Source organism: Vombatus ursinus, unplaced genomic scaffold (assembly GCF_900497805.2).
Source record: "Vombatus ursinus unplaced genomic scaffold, bare-nosed wombat genome assembly UNPS02014785.1, whole genome shotgun sequence".
In the NCBI taxonomy this organism is placed as follows: domain Eukaryota; kingdom Metazoa; phylum Chordata; class Mammalia; order Diprotodontia; family Vombatidae; genus Vombatus; species Vombatus ursinus.
Window position 1 is genome coordinate 1,902,373 of NW_020954563.1, and position 17,900 is coordinate 1,920,272.

The window sequence follows — 17,900 nt, forward strand, 5'->3', positions numbered from 1 at the left end:
CTATTTGTTCTAAATTTTACTTACAACATCACTAATGTGAAAATGTTTAATAGGAATGTATATATAGCCTATATCAGATTGTGCACTGTCTTGGAGAGGGTGGTGGGGAGGAAGGGGGAGAAAAATTTTAAACTCAAAAGCATATGGAAGTGATTGTTGATAAATCAAAATAAATTAATAAAAAATTAAAAAATATATACAGATAAGAACAGAAAAGATTGTATATAAAACTAACAAAACTGACCTGCATGTCTGTGTCCCATTCTGAACTCCCTTCTGTTCTCTTCTCTGTATTTTTAAATGTTTCATTGATACTTTTTTCTTTCTTTAATTTTTTACTTCTCTACATCACTGCTTACCAATTACCCCCCTCAATAGAAGCCCTCCCTTGTATTGAAAACTTTTTCTTTAATTGATCTATTCCTCCCTCTATCTTCCTACCGCATTGAGCAAATTAAACAACAAACAAACAAACAAACCAAGCCCTGACAAATAAGGCCTTTAATATAGGCATGCGTAGTCCCGCAAAACAATTGAACATGAGACCATTGATGTAGAGCTGGGAGGGACCTTAGAAGTCATTCAGTTCAACCTCATCATTTTGGATGAGAAAACCAAGGCTTGGAGAGGTGAGATGGTTTGTTGAGCGAGCATCAGGTGAGGAGTAAGTGACATAGTCAGGAGTGAATCCAAGGGCGTCTAACTCTAGAACTGGTATTCTTTCCACTGTACCATACTGCCTCTAAGATCCATACTATTTGCTTTCTGATAAAAAGAAATATATATGTGTGTGTGTATGTGTGTCTTTGTGTGTCCTCATATAATATTATATATACACACATAAAATATATGCATATAAAATATGTATATAAAATGTACACACACAAATATAATGAATATTTTGTTACTCATTCTATTCAGTTGTTTCCCATTCTTCATGACCCCTTTTTGGATTTTCTTGGCGAAGCTACTGGAATGGTTTGCCATTTTCTTCTCCAGCTCATTTTACAGATGAGGAAACTGAAGCAAACAGGGTTAAGTCACTTGTCTAGGATCACACAGCTAGTAAGTGTCTGAGGCCAGATTTTAAACTTGGGTCTTTCTGACTCCAGGTCCAGTTCTCTACCTATTGAGCCATTTAGAGATACATACACATTCACATATAATACATATACATATACATATGCAGACTATATACGTGTCCATTTACACATCTATATTTATATATACACATATATGTATAATAAACATAGCTGTAATAATAATAATAAGGTTTACTTGTACCTTATCTCTTCTATTTCCTTATGCATTAGGTTATTATCAACATTATGTCTTTACTATTGTAGTCAGTATATGTGTTCTGATCCTTTTTTCTTGGTTCAGCATCATTTTATATAAGTCTTTCCAGGTTTATTTATATTCCATTTCTATGACTTTCTGTGGCGCAGCACGTTTTATGGCCTCTGGCTCAGCTCATTGGGTGAATCCCCTACAGAGGACATAAGGGAGGACATAGATGAGAGGTCAAGTCCACACATTAACAAGCATTTATTAATCTGCTGTGTGCCAGGTGCTGTGCTAAGAGCTGCAGCTATGAAGAAAGACAAAAAATATCCCTTTCCTTCAAGGAGCTTATTTGCTAATGAGAGAGAGAACATGCCTAGTGACATACCTCCAAGAGGTATACAGGGTAAATTGGAGGTAAGCTCAGAGGGAAGGCACCAGCATTGACGGGGACCAAGAAAGTCTTCTTGAGGATGGAAAAATTTTAGCTATGACTTGCAGGAAGCCAGGGAAACCGGGAGAGGTGGAGATGAGGACAGCGAGCATTCCCAAAGTGGGGGACAGCCAGTGAAAAGTCACGATCATGAGATAGTGTCTTGTGTGAGGAACAGCGAGAAAACCAGTATGATTGGGTTGTAGTGTATGTAGAGGGGAATAAAATGTGAGTAGACTGGAAAGGTAGGAAGGGGCCAGGTTGTAAAGAGCTTTTAAAGTCAAACAGAGGATTTTATACTTGATTGTGGAAGTAATAGGCATTCAGTAGAGTCTATTTGATAGGGAGGGGATATGGTCAGACTTGAGCTTTAGAAAGATCACTTTGACAGCTGAGTTTGGGGAGAGACGAGGCAAGGAGACCAACCAGTTACTAAAATAGTCCAGTTCATTAGCTTTGGCAATTGAGAGATCACTGGTAACTTTGGAAAGAGCAGTTTCAGTTAAATGATGAGTTCAGAAGCCAGACCATGGAGAAATAAGAAGAAAGCGAGAGGAAAGGAATTGGCAACACAGATTATAGAAGACCTTTAGAAGCAGTTTAATCACAAGAAGGAGGAGACATATAGGACAGTAGCTAGTGGGGATGGATGGAGTAGATGGGTTTTTTAAGGATAGGAGTGACATGCAGGTATTTGTAGGCAGCAAGGAAGCAGCTAGTAGACAAACAGAAGATCAGTGAGAGAGTCGGGATGATAGAGGGGGCATTCTGCTAGAGAAGGTGGGATAGAATGGGCTCACTTGTGCATGTGGAGGGCTTTGCCTTGGCAAGAAGGGCCATCTCATCGTGTGAGACAGGTGAAGGCAGAGATAGTGACATGATAGGAAGTGAGGAGGAGGGGAGAAGATGGACCTCTTGACAAATGGCCTCAGTTTTTTTTTTAATGAAATATGAAACAAAGTTCTCAGCTGTGGGGGTGCAAGTTATGCAGGTTTGAGGAGAGATGAAAAGATTTGGAAAAGCCTGTGGGGAGTAGGGTATTTAGTCAAGAGGGAGGTATGAAAGAATTGCCTCATTGCAGAATGTACTTTGTGAAGAAGTGTGAATGAGTTGTAAACTGCACAAGAATACTCCACCCTAGACCTACTGATGACATTACAGAATAATCAAATCAATCAAGTATTTGTACATATAGTTCAATAATAGTCCAAATAGATCAGAGATTACAGTTGGAAGCAAGATCCTCCTGATCTTTTATTTTGCAAGGACATCTGGATCACAGAATTGGAGGGTTAGTTGTATGGAATCTTAAAGGCTGTCTGGTCCAATCCATACCCAACAAGAATGCCCGCTATAACATGAAAGACCAATGGTAATCCATGTTCTGCTGGAAGACTTCTAAAATGTTCACCACCTCTTGAACCATCTCATTCCACTTTTGAACAGCTCTCATCATTTTTTTCCTCACATTAAGTCTAAATTTACCTCTTAGCAATTTCTACCCATTCGTCCTGGTTCTGCCCTTTTAAACAAACAGAACAATAATAGCTAACGTTTGTATAGCACTTTAAGGCCTGCAACACTTTGTGTCTGTTATCTCATTTGAACAAGTCTCTGCCACATTGGAACCCTTCCATGTTCTGTCTCCCCCCACCCCTTCCCTTATACTCTCTTCTCTTCTCTCAGCTAAACATTCCCAAGTCCCTCATCTGATCCTTATATGATATGAACTCAAGGCCTGTCGTCATCGCTGTTGACATTGTCTGTCTTCTTAAACTTTTAAACAGTGATGTTTGCACCTCCCTTACAAATAAGTCAGGAACCTGACATAAAGCCAGTGGAACCTCAGTTATGGAAATACCATTGTGATACTTTGATTAGTAAATCTAATGAGACCCAGGCTCTTGTAAAAACTCCCATTTCTATAGTCTTTTGTAGTTTACAAAGTACTTTACTCACAACAATCCTGAGGGGGTAGAATATTTTTATCCTCATTTTAACCAATAAATGAATGAAAAGCATTTATTGATTGACACTCCCTTTCCAAGAGCAGTGGCATTATCGATACTTAGGGATGAGAAGGGGGAGTGTTAGCTTATTGTCTGAGAGGCAGGAGAGACAGTGGGATGGTCCAAGGGGAATGTTGGATGGAATTTGAATCAGTCTAGAGTACGAGGGTCACTAAATATAGGGGGCCATGTCTGTTGGCATGGACTGAAGCAGGTCAATAGTTCCTCAGCATGGTGGCTCCCACTCTGAGTGGATTAAGTCACTCAGATGAGGAAACTGAGTCTCAGGGAGGTCAAGTGACTTCTTTAAGGTCACATAGTTAATAAACATAAGCGCTGGGATGCAAACTCAGGTCTTAAGATTCCAAGTCTGTGACCTTTCCATTATTGTCTCTGTAATATACCTGGGTAAGTCACTGACAAAATATGTTATTGTGAGTCAGTTTTATGATTAGAAAGTGGTGAGTGTGGAATGTAGTCTATAGACATGGGACAAAATGGCAGCCATTGAGAATTTGCAAAAGGTTGTTTACACTTCCTGCTTTGATGGATCCATACTCTCATTGGCATGGATATTCCATTTAGCATTGTAGATCAAATCCCTTCCACATTCTCTCATCCTTTTATGTTTTCATTCATGTTATTTTATAAAATCTTCCACAGGAACCAAGCACCTATTCCAGCAGTCTACCTCCAAATCTTTTATGTGACCCAATTTTTCCAGTAGTATATCAATTTAGTTATGATTAAACGTTGAAGTACCAGCAGTTAGGCCAGTGTGAATGGTCTAAGACAGAGGTGGGCCATATGTGGCCTTGAGGCCACAGGTTCCCCACCCCAGAAGAACTCTTGAATTCCAAGAACTCTGTGCTCCATTTCCTCCCATTCCTCTGCCGTCATTGTGGAAGTGAAAGAGGGCTACACAGGACTGAAAGTCATCTTGTATTTTCATCTGTTTCATAGGTTGTTATGGCCAAAGAATTTATCACTCAGTAATCATACTTCTATTGATTTGCTTCTTGAGAGAAATTGTTATATTAATAGCTAATTATTAATTTGTGATTCATCCTTTTCCTTCATTTTCTTTAAGAACCAATTTCTGAAAAGGTCAGGCAGTTTTAGAAGGGTGTAACAATAAGGTAATCTCCCAGCCCAGCCCAGATAAATGCCTTAGTTAGTAATATAATAGTTACTAATATATTAATATAATAATTTCTCTCATTCTCTATACTTTCCTAGTCTGGTTTTCCGACAACAGTTACATTATCTGTCCTCAAAACCATTTACTAACTAGAGTTAGGATAGGAGATGGACCTTTGGTTTCATTGGTTTAGAGTGGGGGTGGGGAACTTTCAGCCTTGAGGCCACATGTGGCCCTCTAGGTCCTCAAGTGTAGCCCTTTGACTGAGTCCAAACTTCACAGAACAAAACCCTTTAATAAAAGAATTTGTTGTGTAAAACTTGGATTTAGTCAAAAGGCTGCATGCACCCAAGGGCCTAGATGGCTAGTCACATATGGCCTTCGGGCCACAGGTTCCCCTCACCCCAGGAGGAAACTCCCTCTACCTATGCAGGTGGGTGCATCCTCTACAACTTACAGACTTAAGGAGCTGCCAAGAGTGTGAAGAGGTGAAGTGATTTGCCAAAAGTCACTAGGTGATACCTGAACAAAGTCTGCCTGGGTTTGGGTCTGGCTCTCTGTCTACTGAACCACTTTGCTTCTTTACAAGTGTGCTCCTGGAACTTGAGTCCAGTCACAGAATCTGAGTGTATAAAGGTTAGAAGGGACCTTAGAGGCTCTCTAGTCCAACCTCTATCTGCTCAAATATTTCCTCTATAACATACACAACAAAGGGTCATTCAGTCTTTGCTTTAAGACCTCTAGTGAGAGAGAACCTACTATTTCTGGGACAGCACACTTGACTTGAATTTTTGTTGTTCAGTCATTTTTGGTCATGACTGACTCTTTGTGGCCCCATTTGGAGTTTTCTTGGCAAAGATACTGGAGTGGTTTGCCATTTCCTTCCCTAGCTCATTATATTAGATTAGGAAAGTGAGGCAAACAGGGTGAAGTGACTTGCCCGGGGTCACCCAGCTAGTAAGTGTCTGGGGTCAGATTTGAACTCAAGTTTTCTTGACTCCAGGCTCAGCACTTTATCCATTGCACCACTAGCTTCCCTCTCAGCTTGAATAGCATTAATCATTTTAGAAAGTTTTCCTTCCCTCAAGCCTAAGTCTGCCTCTTTGCAACTTCTACCTATTGCTCCTTATTGTAGGGGGTTGCAAAACAATTATGATCCCCCTTTTATGTGTTAGCCTCTTAGATACCTGAAGAAAACTGCCCTGTCCCCCTAGGGCTTCTTTTCTCCAAGTTAAAAATCTACTGTTCCCTTAACTGAAGAGGTGTTATGGAGTAGAAAGCTGGCCTAGGAACCATGAAGACTTGAGTTCAAGTCCCACCTCCAACACATTATGGTTGTGTGACCATGATCAAGTTACTTGACCTCTTACCGCCTAGACCAGTGGTCTCCAAAATGGGGGTTGTGGCCTGATTTCTTTGACTTCTCATTTTCTCTCATTGCACATGGCCAATTAAATGCCAGGTCTTGTTTCTACCTGTATAACATTGCTTACATTACTATTCTAAGTATATTGGTCTAATTGGTTTCCCCACCTTAAATATCCTGTCCCTACTGCAATCTGTCCTCTGCTCAGCTGTGATTTTCCTCCACCAAAATGATTTTCTAAAGCTCAGATCTGGCCATGTCACTTCTCTACTCAGTAAACTCCAGTAGCTCACTATTGACTCTAGTATCAAATTTTATTTAAAATATTTGTTTATCCCCTTTTAATTTCTATTTTGTTTCATAATGTATATAATTATTTATACTTCAGCACATGTACATAATTTATTTATAAATGAATATACACCTATTAAGAATGGGAGCTCAAACATTTTTTATTAAGAAAAGGTGTATGATTAGTAAAGCTTGGACAGTGCTACTCTAGACAACTCTATGAGACTATAAACTGCAATGTGGTGGTAAGCTGCACTGGTAGAGGGTGCTTCCTCCTCTGGGAGCTGCCTTTACAGTGATACCAGAGGTCCAGCCCCTATCCTAATCCTGCTCCTTCAATCAAGCCTTGAATGTTATGATTTCCACTTACTCAACATTGCTCAACAAAATGCTGCTGCTTGACTTTTATAAAATGTAGCAATGACAGATATGCAGAAGTCAAGTGACAAGTATAAGAACTTCAGAGAATCATGTTTTTTTGGTATGAACTGATGCGATATGAGAGAAGCAGAACCAGGAAAACAACATAAAAATGATTATAGCAATGTAAATGGAAAAAGATCACTAAAAAGAAGTTGAAATCTGAGTATATGAAAAACCAATGAAAGTTTTAGAGATGAAAAAATGAAGTGTATCTCCTCACTTATGGCAGAAAAAGGGCAGGAACTACTGGGACAGAACAATGTATATGTTGTCAGCTATGGTTTTTGTCCTGGGGAGGTGGGTTCAATCTGGAGAGGGGTGGGAAATGACTTTCATACAAAGACAAAAAATTAGAATTTATTAAGATAATATGGAATAGAAATGAAAATGAAATAAAATGTGAATAGAACTCAGCTGAATTATCCTGATATGATCAGTCCTCTGACTGTGGTTTAAAACAATGGGACTGTCAACTCCCTCATTCTGGATATTATGCCTTTCAGTGTAGCCTGAGATCATGTTAGCACCTTTGGCTTCCATATTACCTTGTTGAATGATATTGAATTGGAAATCTCCTAAAAACCCCAACCCCTTTTCCATATGAACCCTGTTTCACCATGCCTCCACCACCTTGTATTATGATACAGACTTTTGTTCATTGGGTCAGGATCTTTTTATACTCCAGCCTGGTCATCCAACATATGTCTTCCAACTTCAAGTCATCAGAAACTTTGATAAATATGCCATCTATGCCTTGATCTAAATCAATGATGAAAAATGGTGAACAGAACCAAATACTGACCTCTGAAGCAGTCCACTAAAGACCTTTCTTCAAAATGACATCAAGCTTTTTTTTTTTTTTTTAATTAATGATGGCTCTTTGGATCTAGTTCTGAATTCAACCATTTCTGAAATAACCTAGGTATGCTGATTACTCCATATGTCCACAAAGATAGCATGAGAAACTCTGTTGAGTGCTTGACTGAAGTCTTGGTAAACTATGTCTGTGGTATTATGCTGATCTACCAGTCTGGTAATCCCGTCAAAAAAGGAAATGAGGTTAGTCTGGCACAACCTGTTTTTGGAAGTCATGCTGACTTTCAGTGATCAGAGTTTCTCTTTCTAGATGTTCACAAGGCATACCTTAATTATATGTTACAGAATCATGCCAGGAATTGAAGTTCAGACTCAGTTTCCTTTTTTGAAAATCAGAGCAGTGTTTGTCCTTTTCCAATCCCTTGGAAAAATTATTCCTGTTTGTGATGATCTGTTAGAGGTGATGAACAGTAGCTCACCTGAATCACATGCTCTGGTTCTTTCAGTACCCTAGGCTGTAGTTTATCATTCCCTGGGGATTGAAATTCATTGAAGGCAGCTAGATGCTTTCTTAGTATCTCCTTGCTTATCTTGGATTTCAAATCCTTGCTCCCTTTTTTTTCTTCCTCACTTTTTCAATTCAAAGTTTATTCACCTTGACAAAGAAATAAAGACAATGAGAATTGAGAAGCTTTCCTTTTTCTCATTCATCCTAGCTGTCCCCAAAGTAGTCCTATCCTTGCTCTGATGCTCCCTTTTCCCACAACATAGCTAAAAATTTTCTTTCTGGTTGTCCTCAGCTTCTGAATCCATTCCAGTCATTGAGTTCTTACATTATTCTTTAATGGCTGTTATACTTAAGTATTCATCTTCTGTTACATGATCTTAAGTCCATCTTCTGTACGTTTCCTTTTAAGATCTCCAATGGTCAATGAGCTCCCTTTTGTTACTGTTTAGTTGATTAGTCATATCTGACTCTTCATGACCCCTTTTGGAGTTTTCTTGGCAAAGATACTGGATTGGTTTGCCATTCCCTTCTCCAGCTCATTTTACAGATGAGGATACTAAGGCAAACAGGGTTATGTGACTTGCCCAGGGTCCACAGCTAGTAAGTGTCTGAGGCCTGATTTGGACTTAGGAAAATGAGTCTTCCTGACTCCAGACCCAGCACTCTATCCACTGTGCCACCTAGTTGTACCTAGATACTCCTTGCATCATCTGTCTCCCCCTTTTTCCTCCTCACTGGAATTGTTTCTCTTTGGGTTTTCAAAATTTTCATTCTTGAGAGCTTCCTATTTTTCTTTTGCTGACTCCCCTATAGAATTTGAATTCATGGGATCCTACTTGTCCTTTCTCTGAAGTTTTTGAAATCTTCATTCTTAAAACTTAGGGTGCATGTCAGACTGTGCTTAGCTTTCCTCTCTTCCACCACAAACTCTTTTAAGTTGAGCAGCAAAGTCAATAAACATAAACAATGCCCAGGATAACAAGGTAATCATAAGAGGTTGCATTGGAAGAAAGGGAGCAATAAAAGAGGAGATAGTATTGGTATTACAAATTTTTTTAAAATTAAAATTCTTGATATTATTTTAGTTTGACACCCTGGCCAGTCTTGATTTCTCTCAAATCTGAACTTTTTAAGTAGCACTTTATTATAGTTGACATAAGTGTTATTGTTATTATTTGTAGTTAATTTGTTTCAGTTGTGTCTGACTCTTCGTGACCCCATTTGGGGTTTTCTTGGCAAAGATACTGGAGTGGTTTGCCATTTCCTTTTCCACCTCATTTTACAGATGAGGAAACTGAGGCAAACAGGATTATATGACTTGCCCAGGGTCACACACTAGTAAGTGTCTGAGGCTAGATTGAGCTCAGGTCTTCCTGACTCCAGTCCCAGTACTCTATCCACTATGCCACCTAGATGTCTTTGGTTATTATTATAACACATTTTAAAGATGTGAAAATTGAGGCTGAGGGAAATGAAGTGACTTGCCCAGGGCCACACAGCTAGTAAGTGTCAGAGGTAGATATGAACTGAGGTCTTTCTGACTCCAAGTCCAACATTATCCTTTGTGTCACTTGCATGGCCATGGAAGGCGGTGTTTCTGGCAAATTGAGATATCATTGATAATCTTTCTTTTTCACACCTTGGTTTAGTTTGGAGGTATCAGAGTTAGACAGGCAGGAGAGAATGTGAACTTGGAGTCAGATCCTGCCTCTGATACAATCTGTGTGGCGCTGGGCAAGTCACATTTCCCCTTTGAGCTACATTGTCTTCATTTGTTTAAAAAAAATGCCTGAGATACCTACCTCACAGGGTTGTCGTGAGGCTTAAATAAGAAAATGTATGTAAAACATTTTGCAAATTTCACAGCAGTTTATATGTGGTAGTTATTATTGTGATCTAATAAAACAGAATCTTTAACATTTAAGAATTTTCAAATGCTAAACTTAAACAAAAATTAAAAACAACAATGCCCTGTTTGCTTTAGTGTACCTTCTTGACTGATTCTTCTTTTCAGCATTCACATTTTTTCTTATAAAACTGCATCCTTATTGACTGGTTTTTACTTTTCTTTGCAGAAATCCCACTTTCCCATGCAGCATGAGCCAGTTTCCAGCAAAGAACTCTTCCCACTGTCAGCCCCTGGAGGATCCAAACTCCTGGCTCCCCTCCATAGAGAGCCTCTCATTGGATGACTTTTGGTTGGAGGTGGAGAGCATGAAGCAGAACGATGAACTGAAGCAGGAGGAGGGCGGTGTCACTGAAGCCCAGATCCCAGAGGGTGAGGAACTCTGCTGCTACTGAGCATGGGAAGGGAAAATGGAAAGGAGGGTAGTGTGGCAGGGGGTTCCATGAAGAAAACGTTTTGTTTTGAAATATTGAACGTGAAAGAATGAGTTCATTGGTCCAGGGCAGGGTTTGATTGGGGCAGCTAGGACAGATAGGTGGCACAATGGATAGAATGTCAGGCCTGGAGTCAGGAGGAAGACTCAAGTTCAAATATGGCCTCAGACACTTAGTAGCTGTGTGACCTTGGGCAAGTCACTTCACCCTGCTTGCCTCAGTTCCACATCTGTAAAATGAACTGGAGAAGGAAATGGCAAATCACTGCAGTATTTTTGCCAAGCAAAACCCAAATGGGTCATGAAGAGTCAAACAGACACACTGAAATGACTGAACAACAACAATAACAGTGAGGTTTTGATTGAGTTGTATGGCATAGAGAGAGAGTTTGTTGAATTTCAGCAACCAACTGATTCAATTCAGCAAACATTTGTTAGTATCTACTCAGTATAGAGCAATGGAGGAGGTGCAAAGTGTAGTTGAGTGTTTCCTGTCCTCTGGGAGCTTGCAATGGATTAGGAGATAGCTTACACAAAATAGGAGATAAATGCAGACATGAGGTGAACAGCCAAGTACCTTATGAGGTCCTGGAAGGAAAAGATCCTTGCCAACATAGGGCTTCTTGTAGGAGTTGGCACCTGAGGTCTGAGGTCTAATTGCATTATATTTATTTATCTCTGTAAATCAGGAGTTTTTAACCTGGTGTTCAATAACTTGGGTTTTTGGTTTTGGGTTTGGTTTTTTTGGGGGGGCAATTGGGGTTAAGTGACTTGCCCAGGGTCACACAGCTAGTAAGTATAAGTGTTTGGTCTGAGGCCAGATTGGAACTCAGGTCCTCCTGACTTTAGGGCCAGTGCTTTATCCACTGTGCCATCTAGATGCCTCCCAATAACTTGTTTTTAAAAGATATTTTGGTAACTGTTTTTCAGCATAGTTTTCTTCTGTAAACCTATGTATTTGTTTATTATGCCTTTAAAAACACTCTGCAAAGGGGTTCATAAGACTTTATCAGACTGCCAAAGAAATCTGTGATACCCAAGAGTTTAGGAATTTCTGGTGTGAATGTTTATTCCCTCCTTACCACCCCCAAATCCCCTATAACAATGAAGACTCCCCAAGGACACTGTACCCCTCTCAGAGCTCTAGAGGACCCACAGGAAATAAAAGAGTAGTTTTCTAGTTCATGAATCCCCTCACCAGTGTGCTTCCTTCTGTAATCCAAGGGAAAATGGACTTGAGCTTAGAGCATATGTGGCAAAGGAGTAACTCAGAGCTTGCTGGATTATTCAGAACGGTTATTTTTTTTCGGTAAGCTGTAGCTGTCTTCTGCGCTTTTTGCAGACTCCTGAAGCTATCTTTCCTCAGGTTATCTAGTTTGTCCTCATATCCTGATAATCATACCACCATCAGTCATTGCTGTCTCTGCCATCATGCATGCTGTTCCAGGAGATGCTGCTGGGACACGAATGAGCATTCCAATTCCTAGAACCCTCTGAAGTTGACACGGTCATGCTGTGGTTAAGGGGGAGGGAGGAAAGATAGAGGTGCTCTTCCCTAAGTGATTTCCTCAAAGAGGCTTGCTGGCCAGACACTGGGATGGGAATCCAGAGTGATTTGCTATTTTATACAAACCATGTAGATCTTTTTTTCCTGTCAATCCTAATACACTTCTTGCTGTATCTAATTGAAAAGCCTTTGGTTGGTTGATTGATTGCTTGATTGATCCAATGGAGAGGGCTATGTTTTGTTTACAGCTGGTTCATACCTCTGATTGATTAATTCAGTTGAGAATTCTGGGGATTTCAATCCTTAAATAAGGAAGAGCCTTCCACAACTGCTGTCCAGCACTAGAATAATCTAGGGAATGGGATAGTATAATCACCAATCACTAGGTAGCTGGTGGTATAGTGGATAGAGTGATGGTCCAGGATTCAGGAAGGCCCAAGTTCTAATCCTACTTTAGATGTTTATTTGCTGTGTGACCCTGGACTAGTCATTTAACCTCTGTTTGCCTCAACTATAAAATGAGGATAATGATGGCACCCACTTTCCAGCATTGTTGTGAGGATTTAATTTTAAAGGGATGTGTGTCTAAGTACAATAAGTACCTGGCAATATATATTTATATATAGGCACTATGTAAATGCTTATTATTCTCGCCTTTCCTAGTCTATAGGGAATGCTGTAAAAAAAAACCCTAACAATCTTGCATTGTCTGGGAGGCCTTCAAAGTCCCTTCCAACTCAGAGCCTACTATTCTATGACTCTATCAGTTTAATACTAATAATCCCCCCCCCTTTTTTTAACAGTTTAAAATTTGCCAAGCTTTTTTACATACATTCTGATTTGACCTTCACAACATCTTTCAAGGTACATAGGGTAGGAAACTCCACTAATGTCCTTTCTTTTAGGGAGGCCAACTATTCTGTCTAAAGGACCAGTGGAAAGAGCAGTGGCTTTGGTGTTAGAAGACCTGGGTTCAAAACTTGGCCCCAGTACTTACTTAACTTGGATGACCTTGGGCAAATATTTTAGCCTCTGGAGCTTAGTTTGCCAAAGTATAAAAAGAGAGGTTTGGCCTGTTAGGCTTTTCAGGTTCCTTCAAACAACAAAGTGCAAGGCTCTGCGGGATACAAATACAAAAATGAGTTGTTCATATCCTCAGAGAGCTTATCTTCTCCTTGATGTGTTTGTGTATAGTATGTGTATTTGTGTGTGGGGTTGGTGTTGTGTGTGTCTGTATATGTGAGTGTAGTGTGTGTAGTGTGCTATATGTGTTTATGTGTGTGGTTTTTGTATCTGTGATGTGTGCCTGTCTTGTTGCAGTTAGCTGAGTAAATAAATACAAGCATATACAAATGAGAGAGAGTGAGATCCATCATAGTGGATAGAGGGGCATAAGTGAAGATCTTGTTTAAGAACTTGTGCTTTGAAGGATTCTGCTGTGGGCCATTTGTAAATTTCAGAAGTATGTCTCATTTACCTTCAAGTCATTACTAAAAAGGTTGAATGAGACAGTCAGTGTCAATGGCAGAACCCAGAGGCACTTCACTGGAGATATCATTCCTGGTGTATACAATTATTCATCAACCAGCTATGAGTCCACTTAATCATACAGTCATCTATCTACTATTTCTCCATCTTGCCCATAAAGATATTACGAGAGACTTTATAGGATCCTAAGATTCGGAGCTAGAAGGAAATTTAAAGGATAAAGACCATCTCAGAGAAATTAATCTCCCAATGCATCAACTCCTCAAAGAATAAACTCATCATGAGATTCCCATCTCCCAACCCAGGTGTGTGTGTTATATATGTATACATACATACATACGTACATACACACACCTCATCCCCCATGAGGGTATTGTCATTTGGACCCCCTCCATTCTGTTGGGTTGAGATCCTCCTTTCATTCCTCTAGATTTAGCCTCTCATTTTACAGATGTGGAAACCAAGTCCCAGAGTGGCGTTACATGTAGCAAGTAGCAAAACCAGGATTCAAACTCTGGTCCTCTGACTCTGAAGCCAGCACCCTTGCAAATATACTATGGTGAACTTGAGAAGTTCTTTATTGAAATCAAGATCCAGTATGCCTGTGGCATTCTTCTGATTAACCAGCCTGATAAGAGATAGCATTCTTACTTATGTGGTATAACAAGTCCTTGCCTAAAAGATGTCTCTGTTTGTCAATACTTAGCCAATCTTTTAAACATGTCAAATAACTCTGGATGTTCTCACCTTGTTCCCCAAATAGTCCCCATACAGTACACAGATCCAAAGGAGTAGATTCTCTTCTGCCCCTTTTGCCTGTTTGTCCTGCTTCTACCTCCTTCCCCACCCTCGCCCCCATCTCACCCTCCCCAAACCCAAATTAGATGAAACATGCTCTTCCAGGTCTTGTTGGTTGCTACTAGCAGAGGTCAACATGGTGAGATGGGGATGTGCACTTCCACAATGAGTGGGACTTTGCTTTCAGGTCTTTTTGTCCTATCCTTGTGATTGTTTCTATCCTTCCTCCGCCCCAAGTAAATTTGTGTCTAGCACCCCCAGACTACACTTTTGGTAGTTTCAGCTTTATTGTCCCCTGTTTTGTTTTTTTTTTTGTTTTTTGTTTTTTTTTGTGAGACAATTGGGGTTAAGTGACTGTGTTAAGTCACACAGCTAGTAAGTGTTATGTGTCTGAGGCCAGATTTGAATAGTTTCAGCTTTAGAGGCAACCTTTGCAGAATAGAAGTTAAGAGGAGCTCAATATTCTTTCTAGCTTCCTTTATCTGGGACTTTCAGGAACATTAGGACATAATGTATTCCCTTGCTTATGTAACAGGTAAAATTAAGGTAGACTGAGGCAGAAAGTTCTAAGCATGATTAATTTATTAGTAAAGTGTGAATTTACCAATAAATAGGACTCCAGCTTCCCTAGCAAAACTAAGACCCTGAATGAGGGGGACAGCTCTCTTTTATAGTTTTGAGGAGTATAGAAAATAGGAAGGCTAGCATCATAGATGGAAGAAAATATGATTGGATGGAAATTAGGAATGAAGGCTAGCAACAACAGTCCTCTTTTCCCCCGTGTGACTAAGAAATGTTGATTGTTTGAGTCTAGCTGCATCTGCAAGGACAGAGATAGCAAACCAGACTTCTTTGGGTAACAAATCAAACATTCATGGAGGATAGCTTGGTAGTATAAAAATACTAGACCAGACTCCTTGGTGTCCACTTGTATCCTTTAAGGGTAACAGATTTCTTTTACACAAGAATAGAAAAATGATTAACAGAACTGGATTTCTAAACCTAACTCATTACAGGCCAGCTAAATTTCTTAATTAAGTTCAGAGACAACGAATCATGACTTAGACAGTTATAGGATAAAAATCAATTAATTGTAAATAGGATCAATTAAAAAAAGACAAAGAATCAATCTGATTATTTCACTTGGGAAGATTCAGTGACTCCCTATGGTCTTTAGGATAAAATACATATTCCTCTGTCTGGCATACAAAGCTATAAAATCCATCATTTGAGGGGGGAAGAATCCTCTTACACCAGAGCTCTCTGAGCTCTGGGATCATTTAGCTCAGGTTCAGTCCTGAAGGAGACTAACTCCAAAGAGAGAGGGAAATCAAGCTTCTCTTATACTCTTTGGTTCATTATTCTCCATCCTGGAGCCCTAGGAAAAATCTCTAAAAGCTTAGGAATGGCTCATGGCTAGGGTCTTCCCCAAAGGAATTAACAGGGTCCTTTTCACATAGGTACAAAGAAGAGGTATAGGATAACTTTTTCTTTCTTCCACTAAAGAAGAAATGTTTAAAGCACGAAGGACCCATAAGTGTATGTTGACAATTAAGGCATGTAACAGTAAGCTATATCCCCCATCATACTCTCATGAGTATGCTAACTCCTGCCCTGTTGAACTCACGAAGTTGTTATAAAGGCTGGAAACCACCCATCTCAGGATTGCTGTTTGGTCACCTGTGCTCAGGGAAAGAAACACAAAGAAGAGACAGCCAGAGACTTGAAGTCCGGCCTCAGGTTTATCCAGGCCATCAGGTGTGTGCAGCTTCCATAACTTCCATGAGTCAGAGATTACCCTTCCCACCCCCCTTGCTGGAAATCTGAAGGAGGCCTTGAAGAGTCTTAACCTGTGTAACAAATGGGGAGAAAGAATGATCAATGAAGTTGCTCTCCTCTTAAAGTCTATTGAGTAGGCAGCTATTCCTGCTCAGTGGCTAGTCCTGTTAGGTATGTCTCTCTTCCCTCCCTGCCCCCCCACACTTCCCTATCACAGGCACCAAGATACCAACCGCAAGTTTCTGTTTACACTTGTTCTTTAGCAAACAGCCAGGGCAAAAGTGTTTATCAGAAACAGTCAAGTGATGCAGACCAGCATGGTGGCTAGGCTCCATAGTAAGGGCTCCACGCAAAACAGATAAAGAGGCTTTCCCCATTTCAAAGCCCTCTACAATCTGGCTCCAATCCCCCCTCCCCCAATTCCCTTCCAGGCTTATTACATATTACTCCCCTTCATATACTTTGTTTCAACCAAATTCTCCCACTTGCTATTGTCTACACAGGGCCTTGTCTCTTGTCTTGATTTCTCTGCCCAAGCTCTTCCTGCTGTCTAGGATGTGCATTCCTGCCTCTTAGAATCCCTAGCTTCTTTCAAAGCTCAGCTTATGTGCCACTTCCTACATTGTGCTGTAGTTCCTGATTTCCCTGTCAGTGCTTTTCCCTATCCAGTTTGTATTTTCTTGTTTAGTTTTCTATTTTAGTTTTTATTTTCTTTGTATATAATTTGGATTTTCTTATCTGTGTACTCATTGTTTTTTCCCTACTAGAATGTGAACTCCTTGAGGGCATGCCTTAATTGTCAACATACAGTTATGGGTCCTTCGTGCTTTAAACATTTCTTCTTTAGTGGAAGAAAGAAAAAGTTATCTATCCTATACCTCTTCTTTGTACCTATGTGAAAAGGACCCTGTTAATTCCTTTGGGGAAGACCCTAGCCATGAGCCATTCCTAAACTTTTAGAGATTTTTCCTAGGGCTCCAGGATGGGGAATAATGAACCAAAGAGTATGAGAGAGGCTTGATTTCCCTCTCTCTTTGGAGTTAGTCTCCTTCTTTGTATTCCCAGCACCTAGCACCCCAAAGCACTTAGTAGGTACTTTACAAATGCTTGCTAATTAAGGAAAAGAACGAGTAACCTACAGTCCAAATCTGTTGGATCATACAGTTAGAGATTTTAATCTGGAAGGGACCTGAAAGGCCATCTAATTCAACCCCTTTATTTTTACAGATGAGAAAACTGAGGCCTGGAGAAATAAGTAATTTGTTTCAGGTCACACAGTGGCAGAGCTAGACTTGGAACACAAGGTCTCCAATTCCACATCCAGATTTCTTTTTGTCACATTAGACTGTCTCTAGATCATTAAGTTTCTGGGTGAAACTGGAAGACCAAAAGACAAAGCAATTTGTATTTATTATGTAAATGTCAGTGATTCTGTAGTAGAACTGTTATCAATTGCCCTCTGGGTAAGTTTTGGGGGGCACTGGTGGGTGTGCCTGTATCTCCTCATTCTTTGTTTTCTAGTGACCACTATGCCTTATAATGCTGGGGAGTCTCTGGAGAAACCCCATGGGCTCCAATTTGCACTTCCATGTTTTGCCAGGTTTTAAAATGCTCCTGTGTGTGTGGGGAGGAGGAAATTTTACCCACAACATATGGAGTCCGTAAAGGGACAAATGACCTTTTAGATAATTGAACTCAGATGGGTTTGGCTTCTATCA

The 17,900-nt window shown here is 40.1% G+C and overlaps 1 protein-coding gene across 3 annotated transcripts in view; it reads left to right on the forward strand.

Moving 5' to 3' along the window:
- The window catches only part of ARHGAP40 (Rho GTPase activating protein 40), a 109,329-nt gene that overhangs the window by 51,107 nt on the left and 40,322 nt on the right, over positions 1-17,900 (forward strand). For all 3 annotated transcript variants that reach the window (XM_027867337.1, XM_027867335.1, XM_027867336.1), the window contains exon 2: positions 10,347-10,549. In XM_027867337.1, coding sequence (XP_027723138.1) covers positions 10,369-10,549 — 181 coding nt within the window. In that variant the 5' untranslated portion in view covers positions 10,347-10,368. The remainder of the gene's footprint in view (positions 1-10,346; positions 10,550-17,900) is intronic.